This window comes from Rana temporaria, chromosome 7 (genome assembly GCF_905171775.1).
Source record: "Rana temporaria chromosome 7, aRanTem1.1, whole genome shotgun sequence".
In the NCBI taxonomy this organism is placed as follows: Eukaryota; Metazoa; Chordata; class Amphibia; order Anura; family Ranidae; genus Rana; species Rana temporaria.
In genome coordinates this window covers 36,865,764-36,886,166 of record NC_053495.1, presented here as the reverse complement: position 1 = coordinate 36,886,166, position 20,403 = coordinate 36,865,764, and the positions used below count along the sequence as shown (strand labels likewise).

At 41.6% G+C, this 20,403-nt stretch overlaps 1 protein-coding gene across 3 annotated transcripts in view; it reads left to right on the top strand.

The window, feature by feature from the left end:
• FLNB (filamin B) overlaps positions 1-20,403 on the top strand; it is a 295,799-nt gene that overhangs the window by 231,232 nt on the left and 44,164 nt on the right. For 2 of the 3 annotated variants that reach the window (XM_040359221.1, XM_040359219.1), the window contains 6 exons: positions 1,795-1,918; positions 4,568-4,724; positions 11,407-11,596; positions 16,252-16,499; positions 17,970-18,053; positions 20,142-20,244. In XM_040359221.1, coding sequence (XP_040215155.1) covers positions 1,795-1,918; positions 4,568-4,724; positions 11,407-11,596; positions 16,252-16,499; positions 17,970-18,053; positions 20,142-20,244 — 906 coding nt within the window. The remainder of the gene's footprint in view (positions 1-1,794; positions 1,919-4,567; positions 4,725-11,406; positions 11,597-16,251; positions 16,500-17,969; positions 18,054-20,141; positions 20,245-20,403) is intronic. The other variant, XM_040359220.1, reaches the window with a different exon arrangement.

The window sequence follows — 20,403 nt, the reverse complement described above, 5'->3', positions numbered from 1 at the left end:
TTCAGTTCACACATTTTGATACCCCTATTTTTGTTGCTGGTGTATTATTGGAATGTGAACTTCCTCCCCCTCCTGAATTGTGAATGAGCTGAACTTTTGCAAACCCTAATGCCCCGGGTGATCGGGATTCCCGGCGGTAAAAAGTCCGTCGGGAAATCCGGGGGAGAACCTGCTCGGTAACTTCCACCTGTACACACCGGAGGTTTCCTCGTCTGGAAAACTGTGGTGAGAGCTTTGGCTGGGAATCCTGGCCGTGTGTATGCTCCACCACAGTGTTTCCTATAGGGAAACTTCCGAGAAAAAAAACGCCGGGAATCGTGACAGGAAAAAAGATAATATGTTCTAATTTTTCCTGCCGTGATTCCCGGTGGTTTTCCTGTCGGGAGAACTGCCATGGAGCATACACACGGCCAGTTTTCCTGGCCAAAAGCTGTCATGGCAGTTTTCCCGACGGGAAAACTGGCCGTGTGTACGAGGCATAACAGTGAAGGCCGTGATTGGTTCAACATGATCACAGAGCCAGTCCAATAGACTCTGTACATTGTGCATATGATCTATGCTGTCCAGAGCTGTTCATGGGCACACTGACTGATTCTGTGTTTTCTGCGGCACGGTTTATAAACATTGCCTCAGAAAAATGGAATCCACCTCTCTGCCTTTACTCACAATTTAGCTGTATTGAGGTGATTAGGAATACAACTGGAAAGAAAAATGTCCATATAGGATAGGGCCGCACACTGTTGAATGTCAGTAATAATGATCCAAGGCAGGTGCCTTCCAAACTTTTCAAAGGGCCAGTTTATTGTCTTTCAGACTTTAGGAGGCCCGGATTGTGGCCAGCAAGGGCAATAGATGTTAATGGCCCAGCATCAGTGAAAATAAATATGGCCCCAGGGTTGGTGGTCAATAGGAAGAGGAGGAGTATCCCATCATTGGTATCGGTGGAAGATATGATGCCCCATTGTTTGTGTCAATGGGAGAAATATTGTCTCATATCAGTGGGAGGAATAGTGCCCCAAGGGCCAGATAAAGGCTAGCCAAGGGCCACATCTGGCCCTCAGGTCTTAGTTTGGAGACCCCTGATCCAAGGAATGGCTTCAGCTCAATCTCCTCCAAAAAGATGCCGCCCTGTTTCACCCGGATAGGGCTTAATCTTGGAGAACCATAAAAGGCAACAAGCGACTTTAAAAAAATAAAGAGATTTTGAACTTTGTTACACAGAAAGAGATGGATTGATCTTAAAACCTTCACACTACAATAGCAGGAGAGTTTGACTGTCTCTCTATGGAGCCGGTTCACATATCTCCACAGCTGGTCCGGTGCATCTTTTGGTCCGTTTTTAGGTCCGAATTCAGACCAAAATTGGGGCTTAAATCTGACCTGAAATGGTGAACCACGACGCATTGAACCCCTGCTGTGAGACGGATGCAGGGATTGTGTAAACCCAGCCTCGAGGTGTTTTTTAAAAAATACAAAGGCATTCCTTGTAATCTGAAGAAAAAACGATTTATTGTGAAAGCATGGAGTAGTTCACACCAACTGTGATATCAGATACTGCAGTTTTATTTTATTTAAACTTGTAGTTTACTGAAATAACAATATAAAATGGATCGCCTACTGTTAGAAATAAGCATAGAGCTTTAATCCAAGGATTTACATGGATGCTGATGATGGCAATTCATTTTCCCTTTTACACCAGTTTGCCCACACCTTTTCTAGGTTCAGTTTAACGATGATTTTATTTTTTTCAGATGAACTTAGAAATCCTGTAACTAACTTGCTGTGTCTTCATAGGAGTTGCAGAACCAGTTGACATTACAGATAATGGAGATGGGACACACACTGTGGCGTACACACCGAGTGTTGAAGGTCCTTACACAGTGTCTGTACAGTATGCTGACGAGGAGATTCCTCGGAGGTGAGGAAAAAAAACAAGATTTCTTTTCTCTTTTAATCTTAGGGGCCGGATGTTCATTTCATTTATATGGAAAAGATGACTGCCCACTTAAAGTAGAATTGGACAAAAAATAACATATTATTGTACACAGTCTGTATATCAAAGTTCCTACCAGGATGTCCTGTGTTAAACACTTGCCTACCAGGCATGTTTACCCCCTACCTACCCAGGCCAATTTTTTAGCTTTCAACGTTGTCACACTTGTACAGTGGTCATGCAACGCTGTACACATGATTTTTTATTTTATTTTTACACAAATAGAGCTTTGTTGGGTAGTTTTTAAAGCGGACCTTCAGTCGTTATTTTTGCAACTATCCATCTATTAAATCTTCTCCCCTTGTTGTTTTTAAAGTGGAGTTCCACCCATTTTTTATGTTTGTCTGTGCTGCATGCCCTAATCTCATAGTGTTCAGAATGGACAATTTTTATTTATTTTGTTGCTTGTAAATACCTTTATTTTGTAGTCCTTCATTACTTCCTCCTTATTAGCCTAGGCTATTAAGTCACAAGGCTATTCGCAAGGGTTTCTGGGATAGGCATCATGTATCAAAGTAGTCCTTGCAAATAGCCTGTTTGCATAGAGAAGGGGCGGCAACTTCCTCTGACACTCCTGTTGCTATGGAAACCTATTACATTGCTTGTGCAGCACTAAGCATGTGCAAGATCTGCAAGGCTGAAATCCAGGAAGTCATACAGTCTGGCTTCATGATGCCCACACTTAAGATGGCCATGGTCTATTTCTAGATTATAAACAAACTAAATGCTCTAACAACCTATCAAAACGGACCTTAGTTTACAGACTAACTTTACTAGACTACATTAAGCTTGTGTATTACAGGGGTATTTATATTTAAAAAGTGAAATTGTGGGTGGAACTCCCCTTTAACTTTTCAGCCAGTAAATACCTTATACAACCCACTTCCTGATTCTTGTGTAAAATATTATATATGGGATATACTGCGCGGTGCAATAAGTGAACACAAAAATTAGCTGCCTACATAGCTGAGATAAAGCAAAAACTGGTGAATATGAAAAAGTGTAGCGCTTATTTTTGTGAAAAAGTCAGTTAACAACACATATCAAATGTTGTAAACATACATATATATGAAATCTTAATTTCCTTGACACAAGTGACTGAGTGTGATCTGTGAAAAAAATAAATCAGAACGAAGCGGTCCTCTATTGTAACCACACACAAATAACAGTCCAAAAGTGTAGAAAAAACTGCAAGGTTGAAATGAAGAGTCCCACATGGATGTTACCCTCTCTGTGAAAGGATAGCGACACCACCACTGATATAAGGGGGAGGCTTACCAGATAGTGTTGACTTGGTGAGGTTTATACCACCCAAGTCAAAACAGGCTTATATAATCAGTCAGCAAGATGTATCCAACTGGTCCTGAATCCACATATCAGTCGGCACCGCAAATTCCAGTAAACACCAGAGATACGGTAACCACATAACATGCGGACGTCGTATGAGGTGATCAGGATGACAAGCCGTGCTGTGTTTCAGTTTGACACACCGCAACTCTGATCGTGGTATGGAGCCTCTGACGGCGGCTTCTTACCATGTGATCAGCTGTGACCAATCACAAGGAAGTGCTGGTAACCGGCTTTCCTTGGTTCATGCTGACAGGGAGAGACGATCGGTGGCTCTCTGTGTCAGAGGAGGGGTCTGCGCTGATAATCAGCACATTGATTATCAGCATAGCCCCCATCAGATGTGTCCATCACCTGCCAGCCTGTGCCCCAATCAGTGCCCCATCAGTAATGCCTGTTAGTGCCCTTAAGATGCCACTCATTAATGCCTGTCAGTAGCTCCTCATCAGTGTTGCCCATCAGTGTCCATCAGTTTTTTTTTTTTTTTCAAAATTTACTGAGTTTTTTTGTTTATAGCACAAAAAATAAAAACCGCAGAGGTGATCAAATACCACCAAAAAGCTTTTTGTGGGAAGAAAATTATAAAAAAAATTTTTTTTAGGTACAGTGTTGCATGACCGCGCAATTGTCATTCAAAGTGCAACAGCACTGAAACTGAAAATTACCCTGGGCAGGAAGGGGGGAACGTGCCTGGTATTGAAGTTGTTAATAATGCTGACATATATACATATCAATGAATGCACTTTTATTTAAACGAAAAACAAACAACGCCAACTCTAGTAAACCCGATTTGTTGAAGCAAACAAATGGCTGATTTATTGTTTTTTAGTTTACTATATTTATGTTGTGTTTGACTTTATATTTAGAGAGTCAACATAATTCAGGAGTTTGCCACTAATCAAAGAGCCTAGTCAGGTGTGGTGCGTTTTCCCATCACCTTTGTATACATATGTATCTTGGCACTGTTGTTGGTGGATGACTTTAGTGGTGGAATTATAATCCTGTACACTCCAAAGACTAGATTATACAATTTCAGTGCTACAATGTTTGTAAAATATTAGTAGAATTGTTGTATTGCAACCCTGTACATATCTTCTTTCACTGCTTTTAGAGGTGCCATTTACAAATTATTTTTACATAGATGAGGAAAATCTCTGTTAAAGATGACTAGCAGTCCAGCATTTTATTGGACCTTTTTATATAACGCAATTCTTCTTGTGTTTTCAGCCCTTTCAAGGTGAAGGTTCTTCCAACGTACGATCCCAGCAAGGTGACTGTAAGTGGTCCTGGGCTCAGCTCTCAAGGGGTCCCGGCCAGTCTTCCTGCTGATTTTGCCGTTAATGCCAAGGATGCAGGACTAGGAGATCTTTCTGTCCTTGTAACAGTAAGTCACGTTTGATGTTTTTTGTTGCCTGCTCTAATTGTTCCTGTACACCTTACTTACCAATATCTGACAATAAACCTAAGAAGCCTAGAGAAGTCTGACCTTTTAACAATGTAGTGTATCCCTTCTGTTAAAGAGGTTGTAAAGGTACAATTTTTTTTCCCCCTAAATAGCTTCCTTTACCTTAGTGCAGTTCTCCTTCACTTACCTCATCCTTCCATTTTGCATTTAAATGTCCTTATTTCTTCTGAGAAATCCTCACTTCCTGTTCTTCTGTCTGTAACTCCACACAGTAATGCAAGGCTTTCTCCCTGGTGTGGAGTGTCATGCTCGCCCCCTCCCTTGGACTACAGGAGAGTCAGGACATCCACTAACACACAGCTCCTTTCTCTATCTGCAACGTAGAGAGCGTCCTGACTCTCCTGTAGTCCAAGGGAGGGGATGAGCACGACACTCCACACCAGGGAGAAAGCCTTGCATCACTGTGTGGAGTTACAGACAGAAGAACAGGAAGTGAGGATTTCTCAGAAGAAATAAGGACATTTAAAAGCAAAATGGAAGGATGAGGTAAGTGAAGGAGGACTGCACTAAGGTAAAGGAAGCTATTTAGGGAATTTTTTTTTTACCTTTACAACCCCTTTAAGAAACTGGATCAATTATCCCACAGTGTATATGATGAACAGTAATTGCAAGTTCCCCCACGGTCTCTATTTCTCATAGAATTTATCTTAATTTTGGCTTGGCTCCCTGAGTCAGAAATCCATTAATCCTATTTGGCATATTAATTTACGTGGAGGCTAATTGTATTAGAAAAATTAGACTTTTGCTAAACATTCTCTGGTGGAGAATAAATCCCTACCATTACAAACACATAGACTTGGCAGATTTGCCTGCAGAGAATATTTGCTGAATGTCAGATTCACTGCTTCATAAATATTCCCCAAAGTGTCTTAAAATTTAACAAAAGCATTCCATGCTTAACAGAAAAAAAATTCATAACCTACAGAAATCGTTCTTAACTGCTTGCCGACCGCGCACCGCCATTCTACGTCGGCAAGCTGGCTCTCCTGGGCGAGAGCACGTCATACTACGTTGGCTCTTTCAGCCGCCACTAGGGGCGCGCGCGCCCTCTGCTCGCTCCCGTGCGTGTGCCCGGCGGGCGCGATCGCCGCCGGGCACACGCGATCGCTCGTTACAGAGCGGGGACCGGGAGCTGTGTGTGTAAACACACAGCTCCCGGTCCTGTCAGCGGGGGAAACGCTGATCCTCTGTTCATACAATGTATGAACACCGGATCAGTGTTTCCCCTAGTAAATCCACCCCCCCACAGTAAGAACACACAAGGGACATACTTAACCCCTTCCCCGCCCCCTAGTGTTAACCCCTTCACTGCCAGTGGCATTTTTATAGTAATCAATGCATTTTTATAGCACTGATCGCTATAAAAATGCCAATGGTCCCAAAAATGTGTCAAAAGTGTCCGAAGTGCCCGCCATAATGTCGCAACACCGAAAAAAAAATCGCTGATCGCCGCCATTACTAGTAAAAAAAATATATTAATAAAAATTACATAAAAATACCCCCTATTTTGTAAACGCTATAACTTTTGCGCAAACCAATCAATAAACGCTTATTGCGAAAAAAATTTTTACGAAAAATAGGTAGAAGAATACGTATCGGCCTAAACTGAGGAAAAAAAATGTTTTTTTATATATTTTTGGGGGATATTTATTATGGCAAAAAGTAAAAAAATTCATTTTTTTCAAAATTGTCGCTCTATTTTTGTTTATAGCGCAAAAAATAAAAACCGCAGAGGTTATCAAATACCACCAAAAGAAAGCTCTATTTGTGGGAAAAAAAGGACGCCAATTTTGTTTGGGAGCCACGTCGCACGACCGCGCAATTGTCTGTTAAAGCGACGCAGTCCCAAATCGCAAAAAGTACTCTGGTCTTTGGGCAGCAATATGGTCCGGGGGTTAAGTGGTTAAAACCAGAGTAAACTCGGATTTACAATTTGTACCTACAGGTAACCTTTTCTAGTAGTGGTGAATATCTCTTGCACCGCTGAGGAAATATTTATATCAACTCTAGCTAATGACATCCCTGCACATGCGCTGTGATGCTCTGCATTCAGGGCACACTGACTCCTGTGCGAAAGTGCAAAAGTGACGTCACCCGGCCATTCAAACGGCCAGAGAGTGCAAACTTGAAAGGAAGACCGGGCAAAGATGGGAGCACCAGCAGCGGTGACAGCACAGGAGAAGGGCGCTGGAGGGCTCCATTTTTTAAATGCAAGTCTACCATAATGTGCTAGTAAAATATGATGCATACTAGCACATTAAGGCATAACCCTGCATGTGGCCCATTTAAAAAAGGTGGTAGTTTACTACCACTACGCTAGAAATCTGGCTGAGAATAGGGAGTTCAGTCAGGCTTGATGGCATGCTTTCAGTGCAACCTGTTTCAGGCACTGGGTGCTAGAGCGAGGAGTCTTTAGGTGCGTTTTACACGAGGAATAAAGAACAAACAGTCCACGCTCCACCTCTGATGCCAAGCACAAGATAAGTGTAGAGGTCGGTGCTGCAGCCCATGGTGCCGATCCCAAATGAGTGGTACTAGTCCAAGATAGAAAGTTGTGCACCTGAGAGATGCCCTTGCTAAAATATAGCTTTTATTAGCCCAACTGGTGAAATTGCAGCAAAAAGAAGCTTGCGTATTTCGGCAAACAACCTTAATTATCATGATTAAAGGACAATTTCTGAACATGTTGCACCCAAATTAAGGATTCAACGTGTTCAGCAGCATCCTCTTCCCATGAACGAACTACAAGTCCCGTCTGCCACCACGTTGGATGACTTGTATTTATTAATGGACTTTGAGGGCCCTGGTGAGCACTCTTGTAGTTTGATTCTTCCTATACTTCAGTAACTGCCCATATGGGAGGTAGATGGGCAGATGGCTTTACTGTGTCTCTGCAGGAGCCTGACAATGCACCTGCTATAGCAGATCTGCAGGCTTCTAAGTAAAAAAAATGATAAATGCTTTTTTTTTTTTTTTTCTTTTTACCTGCAAAAGAAATTGCTTTTAACCACTTAAGGACCGGACCAATATGCTGCTAAATGACCCAAGGGGTTTTTACAATTCGGCACTGCGTCGCTTTAACAGACAATTGCGCGGTCGTGCGACGTGACTCCCAAACAAAATTGGTGTCCTTTTTTCCCCACAAATAGAGCTTTCTTTTGGTGGTATTTGATCACCTCTGCGGTTTTTATTTTTTGCGCTATAAACAAAAATAGAGCGACAATTTTGAGAAAAAATCAATATTTTTTTACTTTTTGCTGTAATAAATATCCCCCAAAAACATATCTAAAAAATGTTTTTTTCCTCAGTTTAGGCCGATACGTATTCTTCTACCTATTTTTGGTAAAAAAAAATCGCAATAAGCGTTTATCGATTGGTTTGCGCAAAATTTATAGCGTTTACAAAATAGGGGTTTTATTATTATTATTTTTTTTTTTTTACTACTAATGGCGGCGATCAGTGATTTTTTTCGTGACTGCGACATTATGGCGGACACTTCTGACAATTTTGACACATTTTTGGGACCATTGTCATTTGCACAGCAAAAAATGCATTTAAATTGCATTGTTTATTGTGAAAATGACAGTTGCAGTTTGGGAGTTAACCACAGGGAGCGCTGTAGGAGTTGGGGTTCACCTAGTGTGTGTTTACAACTGTAGGGGGGTGTGGCTGTAGGACTGACATCGATCGAGTCTCCCTATAAAAGGGATCACTCGATCGATGCAGCCGCCACAGTGAAGCACGGGGAAGCCGTGTTTACATACGGCTCTCCCCATTCTTCAGCTCCGGGGAGCGATCGCAACGGAGCGGCTATAAACGAATAGCCGCGCCGTCGTCCCGGATCGCTCCCCGCGGGAATCCGACTGCCGCATGTAGCGGGGGGTCCCGATCGGACCCCCGACCCACGTCTAGGCAGGGACGTACAGGTACGCCAATGTGCCTGTACGTGCCATTCTGCCGACGTAAATCTACATGCCGCGGTCGGGAAGTGGTTAATAATGTTTTAGGTGAAGTTGGCTGTTTGCTAAAATGTGTCAGGCCTCGTACACACGACCGAGAAACTCGACGGGCGAAACATCGTTTTGCTCGTCGAGTTCCTTGTTAGGCTGTCGAAACTCGACAAGCCAATTTTCTCCATTCCCGTCAAGGAAATAGAGAACTTGCTCTCTTTTTGGCTCGTCGAGTTTCTCAACAGTTTCCTCAACGAAAATGTACACACAACCGGTTTCCTGGGCAAAAAAATATCTCCCAGCAAGTTTCTTGCTGGTTTTTGCCGAGAATCCCGGTCGTGTGTACGAGGCCTAAGCCTTTTTTTTTTTTTTTTTTTTTGCTGCAATTTTACCGGTTGTGCTAATAAAAGCTATGCCTTGGCAAGGACGTGTGTTGTGTGCACACCTTTCTATCTTGGAGTAGAGAACAGGATATTCTTCCTTAGAGTGGTGATACTCATTCAGGCTGCATTCACACCTGAGCGTCGGGCGTTTTTTTCGGCGTTTTTTTCCGGCGTTTTGTCGCACGTATTCATGCTTATTTGCGCGTTTGCATACAGCGTTGTCCGACGTTTTTGTACTTTGACGTTTTTTATTTAGCCAATAGGAAAAACTATCATCTTTTCATCACTTGTTGCTATGTTGGTAGATTTTTGTAATCTTCTGCATGGGCGACAAGTTCTATTGATAAAAGCGACGAAACGCCCGTAGCAAACACCCGTTGTCGCGCAAGTCGCTTGAATCGAGCGTTTCCATTACTTTCTATGGGAAATGGAAACGCTCAAATACGCCCAAACCGCTCGATACGCGCGACAAAAAAGGGTCCAGAACTTTTTTGGGCTACAGGCGATGGGCGTCAGGCGCATCAGCGTTCAGATGTGAACCATCCCCATAGACTTTAATGTATTTTGGTCCCTCTGGCATTTGTGAGCGTCGCGCTACAGGCGACAAAACGCCTAGGTGTGAATGGGCTCTCAGAGCCCAGCCAGTTGCTGGAGGAGGTGGCATGAGAAAGAAAGCTGCAGGATGTGCATACTGGTCTCACCCCCCCTCCCCAGCCATATATTATTGGGATGTGAATCAAAACACTAGCTGAACAGAATTATGATTGTGAAAGATTTAAAAAAAATGGTTTATACGCTTTATGTGTTTGGATTGTGTGAAAACAATACTTTCGTATTTTCCCCCATATAGCAGATGTCTCTAATAACTCAATGTTCGTCGTGAATGGATGTTAATGCAGGATGCGAGGGAGTCGCTTGTATTCCCTCTTGTTAGTTACAAAGTGTAAATCATAGGACATGAAAAACATTGCTGTTTGTTTAGGGATTAAAATTAAGTATAACTTAGCCACCCTGGGGGATATTCCCAGAACACTGGAAGGATGGACAACGCGCGACATTCTGGGCAAATTCTCAAAATATGCAAGTGTAACTGAAGATGATCATTCCCTGGATTCCAAGGGAGTTGTCATTTTTATTGATCTTTGCTTTAGTTTAAGTGTTTTGCTTCGGATTGTATCTTTTAACTGTTTGCTGTGCAGTCAGGGGGCCATGTTCCTCAAAATGAACGTCTTTTGCAGACTTTTTAAAGGATCAGTCTACTAAAATCTGAAATCTGAGTGTTTGATAGATGCTGGTGTGTTGAATAAAATTGTGAGGACATCCCATCGCCATTCCTAATGTGCTGATGCAATTTGTTGGGGTCTTTTCTGTTCCTGCTGGATAGGAAACTCAATCTCCTACTGTACAGCTGCATTTTGGTGAAAAGGTTTGGGAACCCAGATAAAAACTGGTCATAGAGGATCCTTTTTTTTTTCTTCAGTCAGACGGAGAGCTCAACCGTCTGAATTGCAATGCATCTATGGCTAGCTTAAAGGGGTTGTAAAGGTTTGTTTTTTATTCTCTAAATGGGTTCCTTTAAGCTAGTGCATTGTTGGTTCACTTACCTTTTTCCTTTGGTTTCCCCTCTAAATGTTTTTTTTCTTTGTCTGAATTTCTCACTTCCTGTTCCTCCTCAGTAAGCTGTTCAGTAAGCTGTTCTGGCTAACTAAACACCGCTCGGATGATGGTGTCAAGTTTACTGAGGAGAAACAGGAAGTGAGAAATTCAGACGAAGGAAAAAAACATTTAGGCTGCATTCACACCTAAGCGATAGCCGCGTACGCGTGTAGCGGCAGATTTGCCGCGATTACAAATGTTTCTTTTTTTTTTTCTAAAGTATTCCCATTGCTGTCTATGGGAAAACGCGCCTGTCGCGTGAAAAAAAGGGTCCGGGACTTTTTTTCAGGCGACAGGCATTGCGCGTCTATGAGATGTGAACCATCTCCATAGACGGCAATGGGAATTCTCCCCTCTAGCGACAGAAGCGTCCCGCGTCGGGCGTTTTGTCGCTTAGGTGTGAATGGGGTCTTAGAAGGGAAATCGAAGGAAAGGGTAAGTGAACCAACAATGCACTAGCTTAAAGGAACCCATTTAGAAAATAAAAAACAAACCTTTACAACCCCTTTTAAGAGTGAAATCTGGAAATCAATTATGATTCATTATTTTATCAGACTATATTAAATGCAATCTAGGTGGGTCATTTGAATAAGATTTTTTTTTTTTTGCCAGGACCAAGAAGGCAAGCCAAAGAAGGCCCAGGTTTTGGACAACAAGGATGGAACGTACGCTGTATCTTACGTTCCAGATAAAACTGGACGCTATCAGGTTGCTGTCAAGTATGGAGGCGATGATATCCCTTACTCCCCATACAGAATCAGGGCAATGCCTTCAGGAGATGCCAGCAAGTGTACAGCAGCAGGTATACAAAGGATTATCAGCTTAATAAACATAGCATGTGTAATGTTTTTTTGTTTTTGTTTAGATTTGAGCATGCAGACATGATTAAGGGCCCTTTCACATGTGCGGACCGTATGTCCGCATTTTCATCCGTCCGTTGCGGATGAAAACGGGACATACATTGGTCCCTATGTGATTACGGGTGTCAGCGGATGACCATCCGCTGACACCCGTAATCGTCCGCCTCCACAAAGATCCGCATTTGCGGACAGAATGAAAATCCTATTATTCTTCCGTCTGACGGATCGGGAGAACACGGACATACGGTCCGTGCTCATCCGATCCCACATAGTAGAGAGCGGAGGAAAGACCCATAAGAGGTTCAGTAGTTGGTCAATGTATATTTTTAATCCATCAAGGAAATAAATAACAGTAAACAAGGCCCCAGCTATTTCCTAGGGCAATACCACCCTATGTTTCCAGAGTTGTTCTCAATGCACGCTGATAGTGAATACTGTCAGTACTACAGAAGAGGGCAGAAAGTTGGAGCATTGAGTGTGTATAAGTCATGTAAAATTAATGTTAGTGGTCAGCTGGATTAAAAAGGTGATAAAAACGCCACAGAGTGATTGTGTGTGTGAACAGCGCCAGAGAGCAGGGGAGTATTGTATTGAGGGCTGCATATTTTTTTTTTTTTTTTTTTTTATGTTTCTAGAATTGGGTAGATAAAAACCAAGCTTTTCTATGTTTTTCTTATGAAATGGGTGGAGACCTCCTTGCATAGGGAAACGCGGGTCCCAAAATTTGTCCGGGAATCTTTCATTTAAACCGTTGCCATTTGATACCCAATGATTGCACAATGTTTCTAGTATACTCAATGGTACATGACCAATCTGCTTACTAATGATCCCCCAATTGATGTTTTACCCCTTGACTAAATACAATTTGTATGCAAATAATCAGGGCCCTTAGTCCTTTCTGCAATATTATTTACTAGACCCAGTATCACTATCTTTACTTTATCTTTAACCCATGCCATTAAATGGATAACTGTTATCTTGTTATTATTCCATTGGGCAAATGTTCCAGTCACTCTGTCGATGGCATTCTCATACTTGAAAATAAATGTTAAAAAAGTAATCCTCTCTCCAGCTTCAACACTGGCTAGCATCACTTCGGTGTACCTCCTCCTACTCGTTCCAGAAAATCTCAAACACATCTGTCAACATTCTCTCGGGTCTTATCTCATCCTTCTATGTGTCTTTGCATGGTCGATCATCTTTCATCTCACTTTACTATGTGGCCCAATGGGGCCGAGATTTGGGTGCTGAGATCGATCTCGTGGACTGAAGCAGGACTTCAGTCGCTAAATGTTCCTTTAATACTGCCACCTTGGAGGCGGCATACAAAATGTTGTTACTGTGGTGCGGAGTTCCAGCACCTATTGCATGTGCCTACCTGGCTTCTAGTAATTGTTTCTGGGGGTGTGGCCATCGTGGGGATGTTTTGCATAGCTGGTGGATCTGCCTACTACTGGTGGGCTTTTGGTCCATGTGTTTGGTTTTCTGTATTCCCTGTTACCTTTGAAAAACCTGAAAGGAGGCTAAATTTGCCCCACCCCTGGCTTATTTGCTCGTCAGTAGAAATTGTCATCCTACTTGGTTATAGTTGCTGAAAGGACAAATGCCTAGGCAATGGAAAACCTACGGTGCCTTTCCAGAGAATGAGAGACCGCTTGACGGCCATGATGGTCAATAGACAAATGTCCAGTATTCTTAAAAACACACACATGTTAAGTTCATAAAAGTCTGGGAACCATGGTTGACGTATGCCTTCCCTGATCTCGCTACGGCAAGTGTGGGTCAGCTCTAACTGGTATCTTAAACAATTCCGGATTCCCCAATTCTTTTACTTTCTCCTTTACCTCATCTTTATCTTTTTCCTTTCTCCCTGTTCTCCATTTTCTCTTGTCAGGTTTCGAAGCCCTACTTGGTTGTCTAAAGCTTCCCAGGACTATTTGGAAATTAGTTACTAGAATGCGGGTCCTGGCTATTTTTGCACTGTATAGGGTTAGCCCCAAGCTATATGTATGTTGCATTTAAGCTTTCTGTGCTCATCTAGATATGAGGCCTTATCTCCTTTTTTTTTTTTTATGCTGTGAATTTTGTTTTTGTTTTTATGCCGCCAGTCATGGCCCCTGCGTGCAGACTTTTGATATTAGTTTGTTACTGATATAACTGCAATGAAAATTATTGGAAAAAAAAACCCTCGGTATACATAATGTAGCGCCTTTCAAGCTTCATTGCTACCAACCTAACCCTGATTTAATTTGTTTGACATGCCTGCTTTTATTAGTGTTAAATAAACGCATCTAATAAAGTGAAATTACTGTGTATGTGCAAATATAAGCATATATAATGTTATGCCCCATTAGAGAAGTGTATGTGTTCAGAGCAGAACAGGGGAAAGTAACCCATTTCACAGCATATTGACAGAGAAATAAATACCTTCGTTATCCCTCAAACCAACAAAGCTCTTTATCCCTGCAGGAAGTCTAGTCAGTACATTAAGTAATCGGGTTGCATTACTCAGAGTATTGGGTTCTTTTGTTCACTTTTGAGTGCAACTCTATCTCTGTGCTCTTTTTATTTTTTACTGCTGTGCTTGTTATTTATATGAAATCCCTTGTAGCCACCATTAATATGAGGTTACCTGAGCCCTGTACCTGCTCCTTCACTTCCTTTCTTTGAGCCCAGCACCTTCGCGGTAATGTGCATTCCTGGGGGATTTCATCACGGACGGACATTCTTTGTGCTGGGAAAAGACGTCCTGTTGGTTTTCCCCTGTACTGTTTTAATTTCTAGTCCTTGCATGTAATTTAGTAAATATTTTTTATTTTGCAAGGTAAAAAAATTACGTGCTTTCAGAAAGATGGCTAAAACCTCTTTGAACAATATTAGAGAAGCCAAATTTGGTGCCTTGAATGGAAAAAACCCTTAGAGAAAGTGACAATAATTTGTTTTTAACTGTTCTTTTGCCAGAAGCTGAACTAAGGGGATGGTTAAAAAAAACATCCCCACTGCAAGGGGTAAATGTTTATATCTAGAGGACTGGGAAAAGCAGTTTTACTTGCCTGATCCTGCACTCCTGTAGGCTTCTGCATGCTGCAAGGCTAGTCCCCAGAGTCTCTTCTTTCCTATGCTGTTTCAGTCAGATACCCCTGATGTCATCAAGGCTAATGCAGGTCTCATACCGCTGCATTGGATGTGAAGGCCTCCAGGAACAGTGCACTGCCAGAGCATTAGAGTATTGGTTAGGTAAAGCTGCTTTTCCCATCATCTAAGCCTAAATGAGCATATAACCCTGTGTCAGTGCTGAGCTCCTGCTATTTACAAGCAGCTCTTTTCTTTCAGTGCATAGAGGCTGCTCAGCTGTCGGTTAATTACCAGCCATGCATTGTTTCTACAGTGAATAACCTGGTTTCTATTACCTGCCTCGTTAGTCCAGCCTTCAGCCAGCCCCTTTTGGCTATTTAAATAGCTTTGTTCATTTCCTCCATGCCCTTGCGTGGTCTATGATCTCCAGTGTGTTCATGTGTATGACTTGACCTGGCTGACTTCTCTTCTGATACCCTGTTTTTGCTCCTTGTTACGCTGACTTCTGGCTTATTAACCCCGGCTCGTCTGATTACCCACTCTGGCATCCAAACATTGGCTTTAGTTTTTGACTACGTTCCTTATCTGTTATTTTTGCTGTTTCTTTAAAGGTCTGATTTTTAACTTCATTTTCTGTCTCTGCCTGGTTTATGGTTCCTGACAAAATTGAACTTTTTGGCCTAACAGCAAAGCGCTATTTGTGGCGGAAAACTAACACTGCACATTACACTGAACACACAGCAAGGACAGGGAAGCTGATCAGAGTTGATGGGAAGGTGGGTGGAGCCAAGTACAGGGTAATCTTAGAAGAAAACATGTTGGAGTCTGCAAAAGACTTGAGACTTTGGCGGAGGTTCACCTTCCACCAGGCCAACGACCCTAAACATGCAGCCAGAGCTAAAATAGAATGGTTTAGATCAAAGCATATTCATGTGTTAGAATGGGCCAGTCAAAGCCCAGACCTAAATCCAAATGAGAATCTGTGACGAGACTTGAAAATTGCTGTTTGACGCTTTCCATCCAATCTGACAGAACTTGAGCTATTTTGCACAGAAAAATGTCACTCTCTAGATGTGCAAAGCTGATAGCAACATACCCAAAAAGACTTGCAGCTGTAATTGCAGCGAAAGATGGTTCTACAAAGTATTAACTCAGTGGGGCTAAATACAAATGCATTTATTTGTAAAAAAGAAAAATTGAAAACCATTTATTTTCCTTCCACTTCACAATTATGTGCCACTTTGTGTTGGTCTATCGCATTAAATCCCAATAAAATACATTTACGTTTTTGATTGTAACATGGCAAAACTTCTAATCTATTTTCTTTCGTACAAGCATATAATTGTATGTCTAAAAAGTACTCGGGTACAAAATATCTACCAGCCCATTAACATTTGGTAGGTGGTGTAAATTAAATTTAAAAAAGCACAATCTTTCCTGTAGGACTGATTTTTATCTCGCAACAGAAGCAAGGAGATCTTGGGAAAGTTCTATGTGTTCCTGACCTCTTTTTCTGTCCCAGGGCCTGGAATCCAGCCTGCTGTGAAGACTGGCGAGGAGGTCGGCTTTGTGGTTGATGCCACAACCGCAGGGAAAGGGAAAGTCACTTGTAGCATTTTGGATCCCGATGGACTGGAGTCTGAAGCAGATGTCATTGAGAATGAAGATGGCACTTATGACATTTTCTACACTACTGCCAAGACTGGCCCCTATGTCATCCATGTCCGCTTTGGTGGAGTGGACATTCCCAATAGTCCTTTCACTGTCATGGTAAGCCTGTTATGCTCTGTTCCTGTATTATACTGTCTCAATACCTTTTGACTGTTAAAAATGGTTGTTGTATTTTTTTTAAAAAGGTGTATGGTTTATAACAATGTGGTGTAATGTGATTAATTGGTGAACCAGTCTGCACAATCCTGGAGTCAGTACGTACCTCCAATGAGCTAGGAAATGTTTTACCATTGGCAACAATGGCACAGTCCCACAGAAAGTTAGATTCCAACTGTATGTTTAAGGTGCATTGACCATCTGTGCACCTGACTTTGTCCACCTCCCCTGGTATAACTCATCTGTGCTAACCATTGTTTGTTCTGAAGTGAGTGCATAGAACCGCTTGTGGGAGATCATGAAGAGGTATCTCCATTTATTTCATGTGTCTGCAAAACTTTTATTGCCCTATGTAACATGACATGATGGAAATGTGATGAGGTACATAGTAATATTTCACATCATGTCATACCAGAACAAAATGACAGCAAACCCAGCAAAGTAAACTCTATTATTTATTAAAGCCTCTGATGATAGAACCATGTTTGCTGAGCTTAGGGCCCACATTCTTTGTCGCCCAGTGCAGTATGGGGGAATAAACTATTAAATATCATCTTATTTTTTGCCTTCACGATGCCACACATGTTAGCCATTTTATACTTGAGAAAGTCAGGACCCCACCAGGTGCCTTTTTTTTACTTTTAACAATTGGAGAACCCTTCTGTGTATCCAATAAACTAGTTTGTGTTTCTTGGAGGTTGGCTTATCTGACTTTGGGACTAAAGTCCACAAATTGCTGTTTCCTTGTTAGTGGAGTGTCCATTATTATGGAGTCAGGGAAATGGCAGTAGGTGGGGGCTAACCACTGAAGTCATTTTTTTAAACAGAAAAGTGAACTTGCAGAGGAGAGTTTTATGGCTAATGGCAGCATTTTATGTTTTTATTTTAGGCAGGACTTTTAATACATCACTTCCCTTCTCTCCTATCTCTAGCTTGGGACCTGTGCTGGAAGCTGTCAAGGTCAACACACTTGACAGGCAACTTGTCACACAGTGAGGTTTTGATCCAGAGCTTGCACTGGTGGTCAGGCAGTGGTAAACTCTAGCCCAGGGTAGGAGCCCATCACATTGATTTGTGATGGGGAAGTTTATGTGGGTGTTATACTATATTATTCAGAATGCCTAAAACCTAGACAAGTAATTGCACTGAGCCTGCCTAAACCCACCAAGGATGCTTTTATTAGATACCAAGCTTATTTAATCTGTTCTAGTTGTATAAGCTTTGGCAGGTCCCTGAGAACTGCTGAAGTTTGAAACTATACTTTACCAAAGATACCCCTTCTTTATTTTAACTCTCAGTGATCATGTGTGCTTCCAATATCAATTCCATTGGCTGTGTTCTGCCCATACATGTTCTCTTACAGATAATACAATGCCTTTTTTCCTCTTTAACCATTTTGTTCCACTGTACCAGGCTACAGATGAAGTCCCAGTAGTGTGTCAGCAGCAGTCTCAGCAACAGTCTCTTAGTGCCTTGCCTCCAGGCTATGACCCTGTGGTATTTATTTTTCCATTTCTGTATGACCAATCCACCTTCCTTCCATGTTTCTTCCATTGCAGAAGTGATATTGCTGCTTACACACCTTCCCTGGTTGATCATTATTTTATTTATTTTTTATATTTGATTTATGATGTTTTTGTTTTTAGACTGAAAATGACAACTAAATCAGTGGTTTTCTGATAATCATGACCAAATCAAAATTTTTCTTTCATAGATCATCTTTAAAGGGTTTCTTAAATAGTATGCGGGTATCTTTATGCTTTTGGTTAAGTTGCCTTTTGAAACAGATGCCGGTCATCTCTTTATGTGAATGTTCATTATGCATCTGTCGGTTTCTGCTCTGCTTTAAGTTGGCTTTTTCAGTCTACATGGCACAAAAAGCTAACATATTAAATTTAGAGGGTTGTCATTTGCTTAGCAGAAATGTTTAGGGAATGTCTTGTGTCTGTTCTTGCCCCTGGAATGGTTGTGAGTGTGTAAGCTTGGCTTGGAGCTAAACTACCATTGTCACTGTTTCGTTATATATTTGTGTCAAATCCAGTGGAAAAACGATACACTGCTGTATAATATACATTCAATTCACTAAAATCTTTAAAAATGGTAGTTTGGTAAAAAAGAGTCAAGTTGAGCAGTCAGAGCCACCCTACACCATGGCAATGACCTGGCACAAGATCAAAATCTCCATCCATATAGGTCCCTTTTTAGTGGAACTACTCGAAGTATAATGTTTGAATGAATAAAAAGGGGGGAGAGTTGGGACTTTGAATGAGATGCGTTTTTAGCAGTATGCGATTAAGTATATATATGGTATATAAAAAATGTTTCCTTAATAGCCAGGCTCAAAGTTACCAACCAAAAACACTAAACCAAATTAATCTGTCTAACTGTATGTAATTGAAAACAGAGGTTTAGTTGCATGTATTTGCAAATACCTGGGTAAGCTGCAGGCCAACGTCAAGGCACTCCGTGTACTGCAGTCCTAGCTATGATTTTTAAAACCTCCTAAAGAGGAGCACAGGCGTGCTAATCAATAGATAGGGGCAGGTGATAACCTAAACCCGCCCCTACCTATGAGCCTGGCTATTATGGAAACATTTTTTTTAATCCATATATATACTTAATCGCATACTGCTAAAAACACATCTCATTAAAAGTCTCAACTCTCCCCCCTTTTTATACATTTACAGGGATGGAGGCCTGTGGTAGTGTCTATCACATGCCTCATTCAAAGTCCCAACCCTATTCCCCCCTTTTTAATGTTCGAATGAAGCCTTCATTGATTGAAAACGCTGTATTCCTCCTTGCACGACTCCACATCCATTTCACCTTTTATTTTTGTTCCTGAATAACCATGATTACTTCTCACAATGACGATGACACCATGTGACTACTGGTCATCTTTTTTATGTTTCTCCTGTACAATTCAAAATCATTTTCTCTTCCAGATTTCACTGCTTCAACCGGAGCTTCTGATATCTGCTATCTTTAGTACATTACTTTGTTGTCATTCTTTTTCCTTTTGACGTTTATACTGTTGTTTTGAAGTAGATTGTGATTACTCCTACAATGCTACCTGCTTGGAAAGCTGGGGGTACAGGTAACATACTAGAGACCCCAAATAGTTTTTGCATAGCCTGTAGGGAATCGTGTTCTCACTAACTTGTGTTGTCCAAAGCATCTTCTAAAGTCAAAGTGTTGCACTTCAAGATGGTGAGAATCTTGTCCTCTGTAGCATCTTTTAGGGTCACTGAAAGCTACGAAAAGGCAGAAACATGACCCTCAATAATATCAAGATGAAGCACCAGACACTTGTACAAATTTAGAACTCATAGTTGTCTGTAATAGACACCTTATCATTCTTGATCGATCTGATCTCTGGTTTGTGACGAGGGTCCATCTGAATTCTCTTCCCCACACACAATCTAATGGAACAGCCCTCAGTTTAGGCATTTAATAATGGTTAGATCAGAATTCCATAGCAGAAGTGTAAGCTCACATCTGTATATATCACAGTCTACTTAAACCACCAGTTGTCCTTTCTCTGCTCCATTTTTCCCTTCACTGATATCATATTTTTCTTTCCAGGTGTCGGAAACTGCATATGCTCCTGTTGGTTCTATGAATGGGATGGGATTCAGGCCCTTTGATTTAGTTATCCCCTTTGCCATAAGGACAGGAGACATAACAGGTGCGAGTAAGAAAGTAGCAAGTTAAATGTGCTGTTCAGTCAACATGGAATATTAGGCCTTCAAATGCATACAAGGAATGCCAGTCCAGAGCTTCTGTTTTCCTCCCACCATAGCTATAATTCTTCGGACAAACCAAAAATAGGACTTTTTCATCATAC